The following is a 16,085-nucleotide window of genomic DNA, read 5'->3' on the forward strand; positions in this document are numbered from 1 at the left end:
GCCCCACTAGATCAGGCCATAGGCCCATCTAGTCCAGCTTCCTGTATCTCACATCGGCCCACCAAATGCCCCAGGGAGCACACCAGATAACAAGAGACCTGCATCGTGGTGCCCTCCCTTGCATCTGGCATTCTGACGTAGCCCATTTCTAAAATCAGGAGGTTGCACATACACATCATGGCTTGTAACCCGTAATGGATTTTTCCTCCAGAAACTTGTCCAATTCCCTTTTAAAGGCATCCAGGCCAGACGCCATCACCACATCCTGTGGCAAGGAGTTCCACAGACCAACCACACGCTGAGTAAAGAAATATTTTCTTTTGTCTGTTCTAACTCTCCCAACACTCAATTTTAGTGGATATCCCCTGGTTCTGGTGTTATGTGAGTGTGTAAAGAGCATCTCTCTATCCACTCTGTCCATCCCCTACATAATTTTATATGTCTCAATCGGGTCCCCCCTCAGGCATCTCTTTTCTAGGCTGAAGAGGCCCAAACGCCGTAGCCTTTCCTCATAAGGAAGGTGCCCCAGCCCAGTAATCATCTTAGTCGCTCTCTTTTGCACCTTTTCCATTTCCACTATGTCTTTTTTGAGATGCGGTGACCAGAACTGGACTCAGTACTGCAGGTGTGGCCTTACCATCGATTTGTACAGCGGCATTATAATATTAGCCGTTTTTTCCTCAATAGCTTTTCTAATGATCCCAAGCATAGAATTGACCTTCTTTACTGCCGCCGCACACTGGGTCGACACTTTCATCGACCTGTCTACCACCACCCCAAGATCTCTCTCCTGATCTGTCACATACAGCTCAGAACCCATCATCCTATATGTGAAGTTTTGATTTTTTGCCCCAATGTGCATGACCTTACACTTACTTACATTGAAATGCATCTGCCATTTTGCTGCCCATTCTGCCAGTTTCGAGAGATCCTTCTGGAGCTCCTCACAATCACTTCCGGTCACCACTCTGAAAAGTTTGGTGTCATCTGCAAACTTTAGCCACCTCACTGCTCAACCCTGTCTGCAGGTCGTTTATGAAGAGGTTGAAAAGCACTGGTCCCATGACAGATCCTTGGGGCACACCACTTTTCACCTCTCTCCATTGTGAAAATTTCCCATTGACACCCACTCTCTGTTTTCTGGTCTTCAACCAGTTCTCAATCAATGAGAGGACCTGTCCTCTAATTCCCTGACTGTGGAGTTTTTACAGTAGCCTTTGGTGAGGGACCTTGTCAAACGCCTTCTGAAAGTCCAGATACATAATGTCTACGGGTTCTCCCGCATCCACATGCCTGTTGATCTTTTCGAAGAATTCTAAAAGGTTTGTGAGGCAAGACTTACCCTTACAGAAGCGATGCTGATTGTCCCTCAGCAAGGCCTGTTCGTCTATGTGTTTTGAGATTCTATCTTCGATGAGGCATTCTACCATCTTACCCGGTATAGATGTTAGGCTGACCGGCCTATAGTTTCCCAGGTCCCCCTCTTTCCCTTTTTAAAGATTGGTGTGACATTTGCTATCCTCCAATCTTCTGGCACCATGGTCATTTTGAGGGACAAGTTGCATATTTTAGCCATCAGCAACTTCATTCTTCAATTCCTTAATAACTCTAGGGTGGATGCCATCAGTGCCCGGTGACTTATCAATGAGGTCTGCAACATCTTCTCTTTTAACCTCTATCTTACTTAATTCCTTGGTCAGGAGGGGCCATTCGGGCAGTATCTGCCCCAGGTCTTCTGCCGTGAAGACAGATGCAAAGAACTCACTTAATTTCTCTACTATCTCTAAGTCTCCTTTTATCTCCCCTTTCCCTCCCTCACCATCCAAGAGGGCCAACCGCTTCTCTGGCGGGTTTCCTGCTTCTAACATATTTGAAGAAGCTTTTATTATTCCCCTTAATGTTGCTGGCCATGAGTTCCTCATAGTCTCTCTTGGCCTCCCGTATCACCTTCTTACATTTCTTTTGCCACAGTTTATGTTCCTTTTTATTCTCCTCATTAGGGCAAGACTTCCATTTACAGAAGGAAGCTTCCTTGCCCTTCACAGCCTCTCTAACTTGGCTCGTTAGCCATGCGGGCACCCTCCTGGATTTAGTGGAGCCCTTCTTTTTTTGTGGTATACACCTCTGCTGGGCCTCTGTTACTGTTGTTTTAAGCAACCTCTGGAGAGATTGGACTCTTTTTACCTTCCCTTTCAACCTCCTTCTAACCAGCCTCCTCGTTTGAGGGAAGTCTGCCGTTGGAAATAAAGGGTTTTGGTGAGAGATTTGCCCGGTATGCTTCCGCCGACGTGCATGTCGAAACGGATCACAGCATGATCGCTGTTCCCCAATGGCTCCGTAACATTTCTAAAACCAGTGTCATTGCAGGTAGAAGCTTAGGAGTCATTGATAACGTTAGATGCAAAGAAGAAGAAATTGGTTTGGGACCATATCGTAATCCTCCAAGTGGGGAGATGGAGACGTTCAGAAAACAGACACCCTATCCCCTGACCTAGGACACAATCTGGTTTTGGAATCATTAATACTTACTACTTTAATCCCCCCCCAACTTTGCTCAGTAACCTTGAGGACTAGAGAACTTGAGTACAAAAAGCCAAGAACGCAGATGCCTGTAATAAACCTAACCCCTCCTTTCTTTTCAACCCTTCCACTTCCTCCTCTGCAGCTGACAACCGCACCAAGAAGCGAGTGAACAACCAGAAGAACAAGAGGGATTTCTCTGCCTTCAAGGACCATGACACGGAGTCCAAGGTGAAGATCTCACCTCAGCTGTTCTTGGCAGCGCACCGCTTTCTCTCTACAGGTAAGAGATCCCTTGGGACACTAAATATGCACGTTCAAGGAATCAGGGCAGCAGGGAGAAGTGCAGGAATTGATGTTGCATTGCTGTGCCAGCAGCCCTAGAGTGACCCTTTGCCATTCCTCTGGTTCAGTAGGACAACTTCCAGCTGGGTCAGTGCAGCCTTTGAACCCTACAAACAAATACAGTGGGCCCTTGGTATGCATGGGGGATCTGCTCCAGGACCTCCCTCTGTAGATATTGAATTTCACAGATAGTGAGATCTGTGGAGGGCCCATGTGGTGCCTCAGTTACCTGGGACCACATGCAGCCCTAAGGAGGTTGTGCTCAGCCTCCTGGCCTCCTCAGAAGCCTCCTGGAAGTGAGCAGAAGGCACTTCTGGTTCATGACGGTGTCTGCTGGCATGTCCAGAGGTGTTTAGAAGTGTGGGGAGGCTGCGCAAGGCCTCTCCGCATCTCAGACCACCTCTGGATGCGAGCAGAAGACACCCATGTGAACCAGAAATGCCTTCTAATCACATCCAGGAGCAACTTCTGGTCATGTCCTGGAGGTCTTCTGAGGACCCCCTTCCCCAAAATGTTGATTGATTTTGTGGCCCTGTTATTGAATTGTCATGTCTTGGAATATTTACAACAACAGAACTCACTTTTGCACTGAATTCATTTAATCTAAGTTGCATCAAGTGTGTTTTGTTGACATTTCCCCCCCTCCTTAATCAATGTGTGATTTTTTGAGGGGGGATGGGGGAAAAAATTTGGCTGTTGAGAAATCTTTTGAGCATTTATATAACACGGAAAAACAACACAGCATCTAGTTTTGTTTAGTAAAAAGAAGGCTAACATGCAATATCAGATCCTAACAGATTCAAATTTTCCAGTATACATTGTTCCAGAAAACACACCCACCCACCCCTCTGCCCTCCGCTCTTGTCTGTCTTTTCTCCGGGCCCATCACAGATGCTGCCCGCAATCTCTCAATTCAGGTTGAAAAGACTAATATGTCATCCATTCAGAAAGGTCATTCCCATTGTCTCATTCAGAAATTACAGGGGATTTGCCTTGTCCGCCAGAGAGCCCTCCATTATCCCGTCTGCTGCGGCTTTAGGACTGAATGGAGCGGTTGCCCCTGGCTTTCCCCCTCCTTCCTCCCTGTCTGTTTCTCACAGCAAAACTAACAAACAGCCCCCCAGAGATGGCCAGGTTCTTTGAGAGAGAGAGTGCCTGAAATTGAATCTTTAGAAAAGGAGAGGACACTATGCTTTTGGACCATGTATCGCAAGCGTGGTTCATTTCATGCAGGAATCCATAGATTATGGTTATGGTCATCCCAAAGTGGTCTTCCTGTTACTATAGATCAGTGGCTTTCAACCAGTGTGCCACAGCACATTGGTGTGCCACAAAGGGTCTGCAGGTGTGCACTGGGAGTTTGGGGGAGGATGATTTATTAGGGCCATTGGGGGAAGTGAGCCCTGGCTGGCAGTGCAGTGTGCCTTGTCAATTGTCAAAAAACTGAAGGTGTGACTTGAAAATTTTGGTGCCTTGTCAGTGTGCCAAGAGTTGAAAAAGGTTGACAATCACTGCTATAGATGCTGCTTCTCAAATCTCTTTTGTCTTTAAGATGGCAACTCCCAAAGGCCAGAGTGGATTCAGTGCCCCCCCGCCCCCATACATGCCTCCATTAGTTTGAACTGTTCGCCACTAAACGATGGTTTGTAGTGACCATCTTTTCTTCACTTGCTTGTTGCAGAAAAGAGAACTCTTAGTGTTTCAGCATTTCGGTGTTGTCATCTTGCCTCCTTTTAGACCTGCTTTGTGGCAATTTTCCCCAAATTAAAATGCAGTTGTAGTGCCACCTACCCAATGTGGACTGGCAAAACTATTGAAACCTCAGGGCTACTACCCCTTTAGTTAAAAGCTTCCTCCTCCATAAGGAATAGCCTCCTCTACTCCAAGTGTTTCTGTTCAGCACAAGGCAATTAAGAGGTGATTTATAATAATAATACCCCTGCTAACTGGGTGAGAGGCACTTTTTCAAGTGGGTGCTCCTCTTTTGTTTAGTGGGGGAGAGTAACTGGCTCTCCTCACCCCAGCAGTGTCTTTTCTAGTGGCTGTCTGCTGGTCTTTTGCATCTTTTTAGATTGTGAGCCTTTTGGGGGCCATTAGTTATTTGATTTTCTCTGTAAACTCTGTAAGGAACTTTCTCTGTAAACTTTTGGGAACTTTAGTTGAAAAGCAGTATATAAATACTGTTAATAATAATAATAATACTTCATCAGAAATGCCAACCGTGAACAGGAAGAAAGTTTTAAATTGAAGTTTCAGGGGACCTTTGCTGAACAGGACATGTTTCTGAATATGTCCACAGAGGGATCTTGACCATAGGGGTCAAGATTAGCATAGTTGCTAATTGTGGAAAAGCAATGCCCCAGGAACAAAGGCCCTACTATGGAGGTAACCTTGGGCTACAGTCGTATGCACACTTTCTAAGGAGTAGGCCCCATTGAACACAAACAATTCTGAGTACACCTGCATAGGATTGGGTTGTGGATTCTGGGGTTGTGCCCTAAGGGGATAGAAGTTGCTCCCTCCACCAGAGAGAGTGGCTTCCAGTGTTTTAAATAAGCATGGAAGAGGAAGCTTAGGTGTTTTTATGCTTCCAGTCCCTCTACTTGTTTAGAGGGCCTCCTTGACTTTGATCCCCTTGTGGGCTCCCTGGTTCTGTCTGACTCTGGCATCTCAACCCCTGTTTTTTTACAGAGGTGACACAGTTCACCCCAGCCCTTATATCCGAGAAGATCCTTCTCCGCCTTCTCAAGCACCGCGACGTCATCCATGAGTTGAAGTTTGACGAGGAGAACAAGAAGGCACCCCAGCACTTCCTCTTTCACAGAAACAAGCCCGCTGACTACTTTGTCCTTATCCTGCAGGTAGCCCCTTCCCCAGTCTCATTTGCAAAGCCTACATGGGGGGGGGGCAGGAATTGATTTTTTTTCTTATCAACTGTATAATGAAATTACTTAAAACAAAACAACTTTAAGTGAGGTCTTGATTTCAGGCTGTGTAATAGCAACAGGAGTGTCCTACCTCGCAGGGTGAGGGCTACCTCGCTCGCTGCAGGGCCCAACTGGAAACATTTTTTGCGTGGCCTCAGGTTCACAGCCAAGGTCTGTAGAATCTTAGAAATATAAATACAATTTATGATAGGCTTTATATCCCTGTGGTCGAATGCAAAGCAATCAAATTGTGTGCTTTAAAAATGCATGTGGATTAGTGGACCAAATTGAGCTAAGCGCATCTTGATATAAGATTGCATACATGTCAGCCTACAAGTAAATAAAAAAATGCTTTATAACCCTCAAAAGTTAATGGTTACAGAACCACTTGTTTTACTGACTGTGAAATGATTTTAAAATATTCATTTTATTTTTTGTTTAAAAAAAAAAAATCCAAATGCTTGTGTTATTCTGTGTATTTGACAAGACTAGATTACTCTTGCATGGGGCCCCCTTAGGCATTGGGCTCAGCTGGGAGCAATTGGTCAAATAGGCTTAAAGCCAGCCCTGCTGATGTGAACCTCTGGAGAACGCAGCTTGAGAACTGCTGACCTACTGGGAATCCTTGGGGTGGGACACGCAGAGAGAATAGGCCCATAGCTTACAGCTAGTATCCCTCCTTTTCATGCAGAGATCCCAGGTTTGGTCCTTGGTGTCTCCAGAGAAAGAGCCCTGCTAAGAACTCTGGAGAGCTGCTACCAAGCAGTGTTGACACTACTGAGATTGGGGGGCCAAAGGTCTGACTTGGCAGGAAGCAGCTTGATACTGGACAGCATGATTCTAGGTGTGCAAGCTGCTGATCCAGACTGCCTTATGGAGCTGACCAGGATCTAGGAACCTAAATGCTGCCTTTTTTCTCTCATAGGGTAAAGTGGAGGTGGAAGCTGGGAAAGAGAACATGAAGTTTGAGACTGGGCCCTTCTCCTACTACGGGGTGATGGCCTTGAATCCATTAGTCAACACAAGTAAGTCACCTGTCTTCCTTTCCCAAGAGCCATGGGGCCGAAGACGGGGACAGGCAGGAGGGGAATGTGGTGCAAGATAGCCTTCCAAGGGGAGATTTCAGCTCTTTGTCTCCAATGAACAGCAATTTCCCAGCCAAGGAATGGACCTTGCTGGAGTCTTCTAATGCTGGAGTGGTGGCCAACTGGAGGCTTGCAAGCCGAGCCCAGCTGGCTATCCTTCCAGGGTGATCCAAGACCTCCTGGTGCCTGAGGCAGTGTGCCAAATTTCCCCTTCTTAATCTGGTGACATGCCAGCTCCTCCTCCCTCTCTCTGGACTGGAAAAGGAAGCAGGGTGCAGAGCAGAAGGGCAAACGTGGAAGAGAGGAGACTGGTGGGCTAGAGACTGGTGGGCTAGTGACTTCCTCTTGTACTCTGTCCTTGTCTCCCAATCCAGGAAGCGAGGGAAGGGGGAAGGTGGAGTGGAGGCCAGTGGGCAGAGAAAGGTGGGATGCTCCTTGCCAGTTTGCGGCCTGAGTAGACTTCATAGATGGGCCAGCTCTGCTCCCCCGGTGGGCCTGCCAGGCGTTCATCAGGGTGTGGGAAATGAACTTTCTGCTTGCAGTTCATTGGCCAAGGAAAACAGCATTGTCTTCAAAAGCTGCATGGGTGCATGAGAGAGAGTTTGGCCATGCTTCATGCACAGGGTGGGAAAAGTGGGTAGAGAGAAGTGGCTTCCTCCCTCTCCTGCAACTCTGGAACTGACTAGTAGGAGATTCAAGGCAGGCCCAATTGATGTTTTCTTTCACTCAGTATATAATGAATTGGCAGAAGAGGCAGCGATAAAGTTATGATGGAGGAGAGGCCTGTTAATGGCCTCTTATCCTGATGGCACCTTGGAGCCTCCATCTCCTGGGGCAGTCTACTGATGCATGATCCACCAGCTGAAAGTTGCCAACTGCTGTGGTATCACCCAAGGTCCTCAGGCTTCCTGCTTCCTTAACATTTGATTAGCCTTTTCAAGCAGTCAGGCTGCCTGCCTGCACATCATGCTATAAGCTTGCATGCTTATAGCGTTCAGTAAGAAAAGAAACATTTTTGCTTGGCGCCACCAGTAAGCACCTAAACAAAGTTAAGGGGCACACAGAAAACCAGATTTGCGGATACTGGATGCATGGATGGGAAGGGGGGACACCTATATCTCTGTTTCCTTATGATTGAAAGCCTTTTCCTATTCCCTGTGAGTGAAACTGTAGGCAAATGCCTTTGTCTCTCCCCCCCCCCCGTTACACCTTAATTAAAATTTGGTGGGGCCAACAGGGACCAGACAGAATTGCTTCAGGGGCCAGATCCAACCTGCAGGCCCAGATTTGGCCGATTTTGACCTGAACTTGCAACCTGTGAATTTTCCCAAGTAGAGTTAGCTGAATGGGTCACTTTACAATATCTGGTGCTCAACTTGCACCATCTAGTGGCCACTCTTGGTTATGACAACCAGTGTCTCCAAAAGCCCAGACTGCTCCTTGAAGCCAGAGTTTCGCAGGAAGAACGACTTATCAGAAAGGAGCATCTCCTTGTGCTTTTTGCATTGGCAGACCAGCCTTTAGATGAGTGAAACTGAGGAACCAGGCAAGGAGTCTATATGCCCAGGGCTGTGGCAATGAGTCAGTAGCAGAACTAAGTGAAAAGGTTCAGGTGTTCCAATGCTTGAGAATAGGTTTCTTGTATCACAGTTCAAGTTTATGGGAATATTCCTGCAATTTGCTCCCCAGACAGAATTCATAACTTGCAGAAGGTTTTATCTCTGAGTCTGTCTTCCTGCCTGTTCTTTGCATCACTTAATTAGTTTTTCCGGGTGAAGGCTGCCTTGCCCAGGGTCACCCATGCTTCTGTGACCTCCAGGCTGGACCCCTGACCAGAGCAAAAGTTTCTTTTGACTTTCTTTTTTTCTCCTTCTCTTGTATCCTTGTCCTTCCCTCTGTGTGTAGCCCCACCGCTCCGCCCCCATTGCCCATCTCTTATACAGCGAGGCTCCTTGTATTCCAGGGTGTCAGGTAAACAACAACATTGGTGCATGGAGTGAGCTGCACATTAACCCGTTGCCTGGTCTTCGTGCTGCAGGTGGATTGCATTAATTCTGCACTGTGTGACGGGTTGCCTTCTACCAGGAATGCTGAATGGGATTGGAGGGGAGCTCTGCTGATATTTCTCCCTTACTGCCTTGGCACCACAGGTGCAGGAGATGCTCTGTGGGCCTTTCCATTCATGTAAACCTGCTTCTTTGGATTGTGGCCCTGTAAATTCAGAAACTCAGGACCTTTTCCAGGAGTGCATGCACTCCCTTTCCTCTCATCATTGTAAAGGCTGAAATGCTGAGGAAAGGATATACTTGAGAGTAAATCCTAGCAAGACTTACTCCCAAGCAAATGTGCGTAGGCTCCAGCTGGGCAACACACATTTAGGGTGACAATCAAAGTGTCTTTTTTTTGTCCCTCATCAGTTGCTCTTGGAGCCAGACAGGGTTCCAACAACCCCTTCAATTAAACTATGTTTTTATTTTGGGGAGATAATTAGGCATGAGTGGGAGGGGAGAAGAATCCAGTCAGAGGCAGGGAGGACAGGGCTGCATTGAGGTGGTCACCTCAGCTGGAGGTTTGCCAGACAGTACCTACCTCCTCTCTTGGTCTGTTGCCTCCACTGTTTCTCCTCCTCCCTTTCCCTGGAATTGAACAGTCAGAGTGGAAGCACGGAGGAGTAGAGAGTGGTGGAATAGAGTGCCTCCTCTGTTCTAATCCACCACTCTCCTCTCCGTGCTTCCTCTTTTGCTGCACCCCTATCTTCGAATTCATCTTTCCCCTTGTCTAGTTTCAGAGATGCGCTCTCCATCTCACATGAGCAACCTGAACCGCTCGGCTTCCCTCTGCTACCATGAGCGCTCCGATTCAATCTCCTCCAACTTCAGTGGCAGCAACAACCAGCTCAACTCTGGTGCCGGCTCCCAGTACGTCTCCGACTTCAGTGTTCGCGCCCTCACGGACCTGCAGTACATCAAGGTGAGATTTAGACCTGGTTCTCACGAAGATGGTTGACTTCCAGGTAGAAGACCTCGCACGATTGACTTCTTCTCCATACACCAAATACCCTGCAGCATGTTCAGGAGAATAGTTCATCCTCTGCCTGACATACCATTTTCTATGTACAGGAAATTATTAATATGGAGGTGCAGTCTGCCATGTGAGTCCCAGTCTGTGATCTGCGGTGGACGTTCCCTTTGGGATCTGGACCGATTGTGTTCAGTGCAGACACAGAATTCAGAGCTGAATTCAGCTTTCTGGGAGTCTCAGCAATTTCTTGAAAAAGCATGTTGCAAGTCCCAGTGGTATGGAAGCAGAAATAGACATGATCAAAGATGTGTGGATGATGCCTGGGGAAATCTTAAAACCTAGGCAGGGGGGTTGCATAGGGTTTTTCGCAATTGGAGGAAGGGTATCAATACATTGAACTTTCGAGTTACTGTACTAGTGGCAGAATGAAGTTCTTCTCATGCCAGAAGTTCATTAAATCCAAATGCAATAATGTGATGGAAGATACAGTTGAAATTTTGTGCATGCATAAAATATATATGGCTACTTTTTAGCAAAATAGAACACACCAGTTTCCCAAGTCTGTTAAATCAAGGGGTCACTGGATTTCAATTAGTGCTCAGCTTTTTCTCATCACAGAAGTGAAACACATGACACACACAAACCCTATTTTGTGACAAAGAGATGCATGCAAGTGTGTTTCCAGCCAACTTTATGGCTGAGGTGGAAGATTTGAACGTGGATCTTCCTGGTTCAGCACACTAACCGCTACTCCATGCTGGCTTTCTGACACCACACACTAGCCTATTGCTTTCCATACTACCTACTTTTGTTTTAATTATGCTTTTCCACCCTGAGCATAGCAATGATGTCTTTTTATTAGAGCTGTCACCTGATTTAAAGAACTGTTCGGGCCCGATCTGGCTCGAACTGTCGCAAACGTGCCATAAGCTAACCTTATCATAGGACCAGCGCCAGCCCTATGCGCTGGGCCAGCTGTGGTGCTAGGCCTGAGTTCCACCACCTGGTAGCTTGCCCAAACTGCCAGGCGGCAGAGAGGATTGCAACTGGTGCAATCCAGTTGCATCTGGGAGGTGAGTGAGGCGGGAGGGAGGTGAGAAGGAGGTGTTCCAGGGTGGGGGGGGATGTGGGGGAAGGTGGAGGGCAGAAGCGGGGCAGGAGGAAGGCAGGAATGGCAGAGCTCAGCTTCACTGGATCCTGAACCCTGTATGACAGCCCACCCACCAACTGCATGGTGTGCCTTGTCAATTGTCAAAAGACTGATGGTGTGCCTTGACAATTTTAGTAGCTTGTCAGTGTGCCACGAGACAAAAAAGATTGAAAATCACTGCTGTATCAGGTTGCATGCAGAAGAGCCACCGCAGAATCAAAGGGCCCCATTGTGGGGCTACTTCCCTTACCCAGGAGAAGGGGATAACTATCCCCTTCCCCTGAGGAGCAGCCATGGGCTGTGCAGAGTGTGTTGGTTGCCAAGGTAGCCATTTTGGCGCCACGGCAACCTTGCGAACTGGGCAGCTCAGGCATGGGCTGTTAGTTAATAATGAGTTTTTGTCTTCAGTGCCATCAATTTAAATTTGCGTGAGGGTCAAAACAATAGTTCTGAAGAGAAAAGCACCCTAACACTTTGATTTTACCTGAGTTGTCGCAGACAGCGTCTGGGAAGAGACAGTTCCCCTCTACAAGGAAGAGAAGGGAGGCATGCCTCCTGCAAGACAGTGCTAACCCTCTGCAAATACTGTATTGAAATAAATACATAGCAGGCCCTTCTTATCCACAGGCTCAGCATTCATGGATTTGAATATCCATGGTTGTCAAATCCATGGCTTGAGGGCCTCAGGGGACCTTGTGAATGTGACTGGATGGCACTTCTGGTCTGCACCAGTGACTTCTGGTAGCGCCCAGAGGTGTTCTGAGGCTCAGGGAGACCACACTTCTGGGCACAACTGGAAGCCGCCTCTGTGAACCAGAAGTGCAATCCAGTTGTGTCTGGGAGGTCTTCTGAGGAGGCCGGGCACGCCCCCTCCCCGGTAAGTGTGTGCCCCCTCCCAGATTTTCTTGTGTGTGGAATTTGGTATTCACAGGGAATCCTAGAACAGATCCCCCATGGATACCAAGGGTCCACTTTATATTTTAAATTCTGCTGCCTGATTTCTTGGTCACAGTTTTTAGCCAACTGAAACTTTCAAAATCAACTTGATTAAATGTTGGATTCTGTTTCTTTATTTGTGGGCCTTCACCACCTTTCTTGTCCATGCCCACAGATCACACGCCTCCAGTATCAGAACGGGCTGATGGCCTCACGCCTCGAAAGCTGTCCTCAAACTCCTGAAGGTGCCCCTCCTAAATTGGACACCTCCCTGTCGGAAAAGGGGGACTCCTTGGTCACCAACGAAACGACGAGCCTCTTGAACGAGAGGAACTCGCAGCATTACAAGACTAACCACAGCCCCCCAGACAATGTGGTGTGACCCCGGTCCTGTGGCGGCCTGGTCTGGCCTGGCTCGCCCCAGCCCCTCCCTTCCTGGACAGCAGCTGTGGCAGCAGCAGTGGGGGGGAGACACACCAGTGCCCATCAGAGGAATGCAGTTGTGCTGCTACAAACCTCAGGCAGTGGTTGCAACTGGGTGGGAAGGAAAATAATTTCCCTGCACAGCTTGGTGATATAACACCTTGAGACCCGTCTCCCTGCCCGCCACCCACTTCCTGTTTAAGATGGCTTGATCTTATTAAGGGCAGGCTGAGATCATATGCTTGTCTGCTCTGTAACCAGGATATGGATTTTGGGGAGTAAAGGGAAGCCTGTCTGCGGCGCTACAGAGGCCGAATCACCTGCTGGCTGCGATCAAGATTCATCCTGGTTTATGTAATGGCCGAGTGGGGTTTTGTCTGTGAAGAAGGTCTCTCAAGGTTTGCTTTTGCTGCTGTTGCACAACAGCATCTTATTCAAACAGACAAAAGTGGAGACTGAGTGCCGTCGCAGCCAGGCTTGCGCCAAAGGGACCACTCCTGCCCTGGAGTTTGTCCGATCCTGATCTCCTCTTCCCCCAGCCAAGGGCTCATGTGGACAATGCTCCCTGTCTCCATTCCTGCATTGCATAGGTATGGAGGCTGTGCAGAACTCGCCGGACAGAGACAAGAGCCACCACTGCCACCTCCCAAGACTCAAGCACGATCCACAGCTAGCAGGGATCGTTTTCCCATCTCAGGGAGTTCCAAATCTTGTTCTTCTCTATCTGGGGTCACGTCTCTTCTTTTTGTTTTGCGTCAGTTCAGTTTGTTGAGTGTTGGGTGAGAGAGAGGCAACTGCCAAGGCAAATGGTGAGAGGGCAGCATTTTAGAGGCTGGCAGAATTCGTCCCCACGCCTTGCTCCAAAGGAAGTTCTGGTTCTGGGGGTGCTCCCGTTGCCCCAGGAAAAGCTCAGTTCTGATTAGGTTCCATGCTAGCGCATCCATCTCTGAGAGTGTCACAGCAGGGCCTTGTCCACTTGTAGAACAAGGTGATTGAAAGCACTTTGCCACTGCCACATTTTTGAATGCTGCAGGGGCAGCGTGACCTGGAATGCTGCCATCTTGGGTCTGCTGCCTCTGTGCTACAAAACCAAACCAAAAAAATCTTATTGTGCTGCTCTCCCACTGCTGTGAAACTTGGGGGTGCAGGACTTCCTGTTTTGTTTAGAGGGACAGCATGAATGCACTGTCCCTGTAAATGAAACTAGAAGTCCTGCACGTCCAGGTTTCACAGCAGCGCGAGAGGAGCATGGTAAGGAGGGGAATGACCTGCTTCTCACTTTTGTGTGGGGGCAGCAAATCAATGCAGCTTGTATTGGCAGCAGGTTTGAGGGAGATGCTGGCTGCAGTGAAAGGCTCAGCAAACCCGAATCCACCCCCCCTCAGAGCCCTCACAATCTGCCATTAATGCACAGATCAGGTAGCTGCGCAGATGGGTTAGCACTGTTCTCTTGTGTAAACCAGCTCCCTGCAAGTGGAGAACTAGCACAGCAGGGAGAGAGCTGAACTAGATCCTTTCTCCTTGATGTACTAGATTTCTCCTTGCAGATAACTGTTTTTTAAACAAAACTGGGAAACAAGCTTTATTTTCCACTTGCAAGCTGCAGTGGTACAGCCTGGTCTGCCTCGTTCTGCTGGAAGTGTAAATCAGGCGAAAAAGTGAACCTCCAAGGTTCTAATTCCAAGGTACCGTGCACTCCCCACCCCACCTCCACAATCTGATGGTTGTCCCAGAACCAGTTGTGGGATGCAGTTTGTGGTGCCACTAGGTTTGAAAGATTGGGGACAGCTGTGGGAAATGGAGTAGGGGACTGCCCTGTAGAAGTCTGTCACCCTTCATGTGGTCGTGAAGTGGGTGGAATCACAGGCACAGGACTTTAAAACATCTCCTTTGGGAGATGTTCCTGAATACCTGACCACAATTGCAATAAATAATTTGTTTTTTGTGTATCTAAATTGATCTTGGTTTACTCATTTAGCCCACCAGAGGCATCCTTTGTTGGCAGGTGTGAAAACAGATTGAATTATTGCAGTATGTTTTTACTGGGGGGAGGGGGGAACTGTACCAAGAAGAGACCATTACCCCCACCCCCCCAATTCTTCCTGTAGTTAGTTGTGACAAACTGGTTTCTGCAGGGCACAGTCAGGATGCAACCACAGATGTGGAAATCTACTTTTCAATGGTTGAACGTCCTGTGATTGTCTCCATATAAACTTATAACACATTCAACTCAAATCTCCCCAGTTGTTATGGCTAGTCTGGTTTGCCATAGGTGATGTGGGCAAGCGCATGAGTTTCCTCTGGTTCTTTGTCTTCATGAGCAGGGCTGTGGGTTTTGATGAGTACCTAGAAATGAATTTTGCTCAGGCCCTCTCATTTTTCTTCCTTCTCTCCTTATACAGAAACTTGACATTGTTGGCAGTAGGTTCAGCACAAACCAAAGAAACTACCTTGTGACACAACACAGAAATAATTGTATGGAATTATCGCCACAAGCTTTAGCAAGGGCCATTAGTTAGATGCCTTTAAAGGGAAAGAAGACAAATTCATGTAGGGACAGACCTATAGTGTCTGTTATGAGGACTGCAATGATGACAGAACCTCAGTGTTCAAGGGCAGTGTACCTCTAAATATTCAATGCTGTGTAGCAACAGTGGAAGAGGACTGTTGCCTTCATGCCCTACTTGTGGGGTTCATGGTGGCATCTAACTAACCACTGTTGAAAGTAGGGTGCTTGGTGAGACATTCATTTGGTCTGATCCAGCAGGGCTTTTCTTATCTAGGTATAGCATCTCAAGAGGCATTAGTGCAGGCCCTTCATGCAAAGCTGGTTTGACATGTTGTAACTAATGATAGAAAACACACACTAGGCACTGTCAAGCCAAATACTGATCAACAGTTTGTCCCCCTTGAGCCTTGGGTATCTGATCCAAGAAGCTTATTTTTTTAAAAGAGCCACAAATATATAAAGGTTCATCTACTTTACCAAGCAAACTTCAAAAACCATTACGAAGCCACTTACTAAACTGTACCAGGGATGGGGTGAGAAGTGTATCCATAATGTTACAGGCATGAACCAATAGGTGCTGACCACCACAGCTGGTTTTTCCTAGGTTAAAGTAAAATCACTGCAAAACCTTACAGAATGGGATTGAGTCTTTATTTTTTGGTGGGCGGGATAGTTTTCAGAAGTTGTCCTAAGGCAGGAATAGTTGTATATGTGTTAATGACAACAATATCACCCGTTTCAGAATAATGCAGTCCTCAAAACTCTTATTGCAGAGCAAAAACTTTGTGTCTATGATGCTGGGCTGGGCCAGCCCATCCATGAGGCCAACTGAAACGGTCACCTCAGGCAGCAGATTGATGGGGGGGGGAGCCCATCTCTGGCCACCTACTTGCCTCCACTGCTCTTCCTCCTCCACTCCATAGATTGGAAGATGAAGAGAACAGAGAGGAGAAGGAAATGGGGAGGGCAGTGCTGAGCTAGAACACTGGAGAAGTGGGAGGAGGAGAGGCTGGTGCATCATCAGGTAAGAGGGGCATCATTTGGCCTGCTACCTGAGGCGTCAGGAGCTCTTGGGCTGGTCTGGTGCTGGACTTGCAGTGAGTGCACCTAGGCACAAATCCAAGCTATGCCGCAACTTGCTGAATTCATGGCATAGATATGAGCAGGTT

General features: G+C 47.7%; 1 protein-coding gene across 1 annotated transcript in view; it reads left to right on the forward strand.

The window, feature by feature from the left end:
- CNNM4 (cyclin and CBS domain divalent metal cation transport mediator 4) overlaps nt 1-15,877 on the forward strand; it is a 50,070-nt gene extending 34,193 nt beyond the window's left edge. Inside the window, exons 3-8 of the mRNA XM_066639436.1 lie at nt 2,666-2,803; nt 5,557-5,726; nt 6,718-6,817; nt 8,783-8,848; nt 9,660-9,847; nt 12,160-15,877. Coding sequence (XP_066495533.1) covers nt 2,666-2,803; nt 5,557-5,726; nt 6,718-6,817; nt 8,783-8,848; nt 9,660-9,847; nt 12,160-12,366 — 869 coding nt within the window. The 3' untranslated portion in view covers nt 12,367-15,877. The remainder of the gene's footprint in view (nt 1-2,665; nt 2,804-5,556; nt 5,727-6,717; nt 6,818-8,782; nt 8,849-9,659; nt 9,848-12,159) is intronic.
- Nucleotides 15,878-16,085: the final 208 nt, after the last annotated feature.

The sequence above is a fragment of the Tiliqua scincoides genome, chromosome 11, assembly GCF_035046505.1.
Source record: "Tiliqua scincoides isolate rTilSci1 chromosome 11, rTilSci1.hap2, whole genome shotgun sequence".
In the NCBI taxonomy this organism is placed as follows: domain Eukaryota; kingdom Metazoa; phylum Chordata; class Lepidosauria; order Squamata; family Scincidae; genus Tiliqua; species Tiliqua scincoides.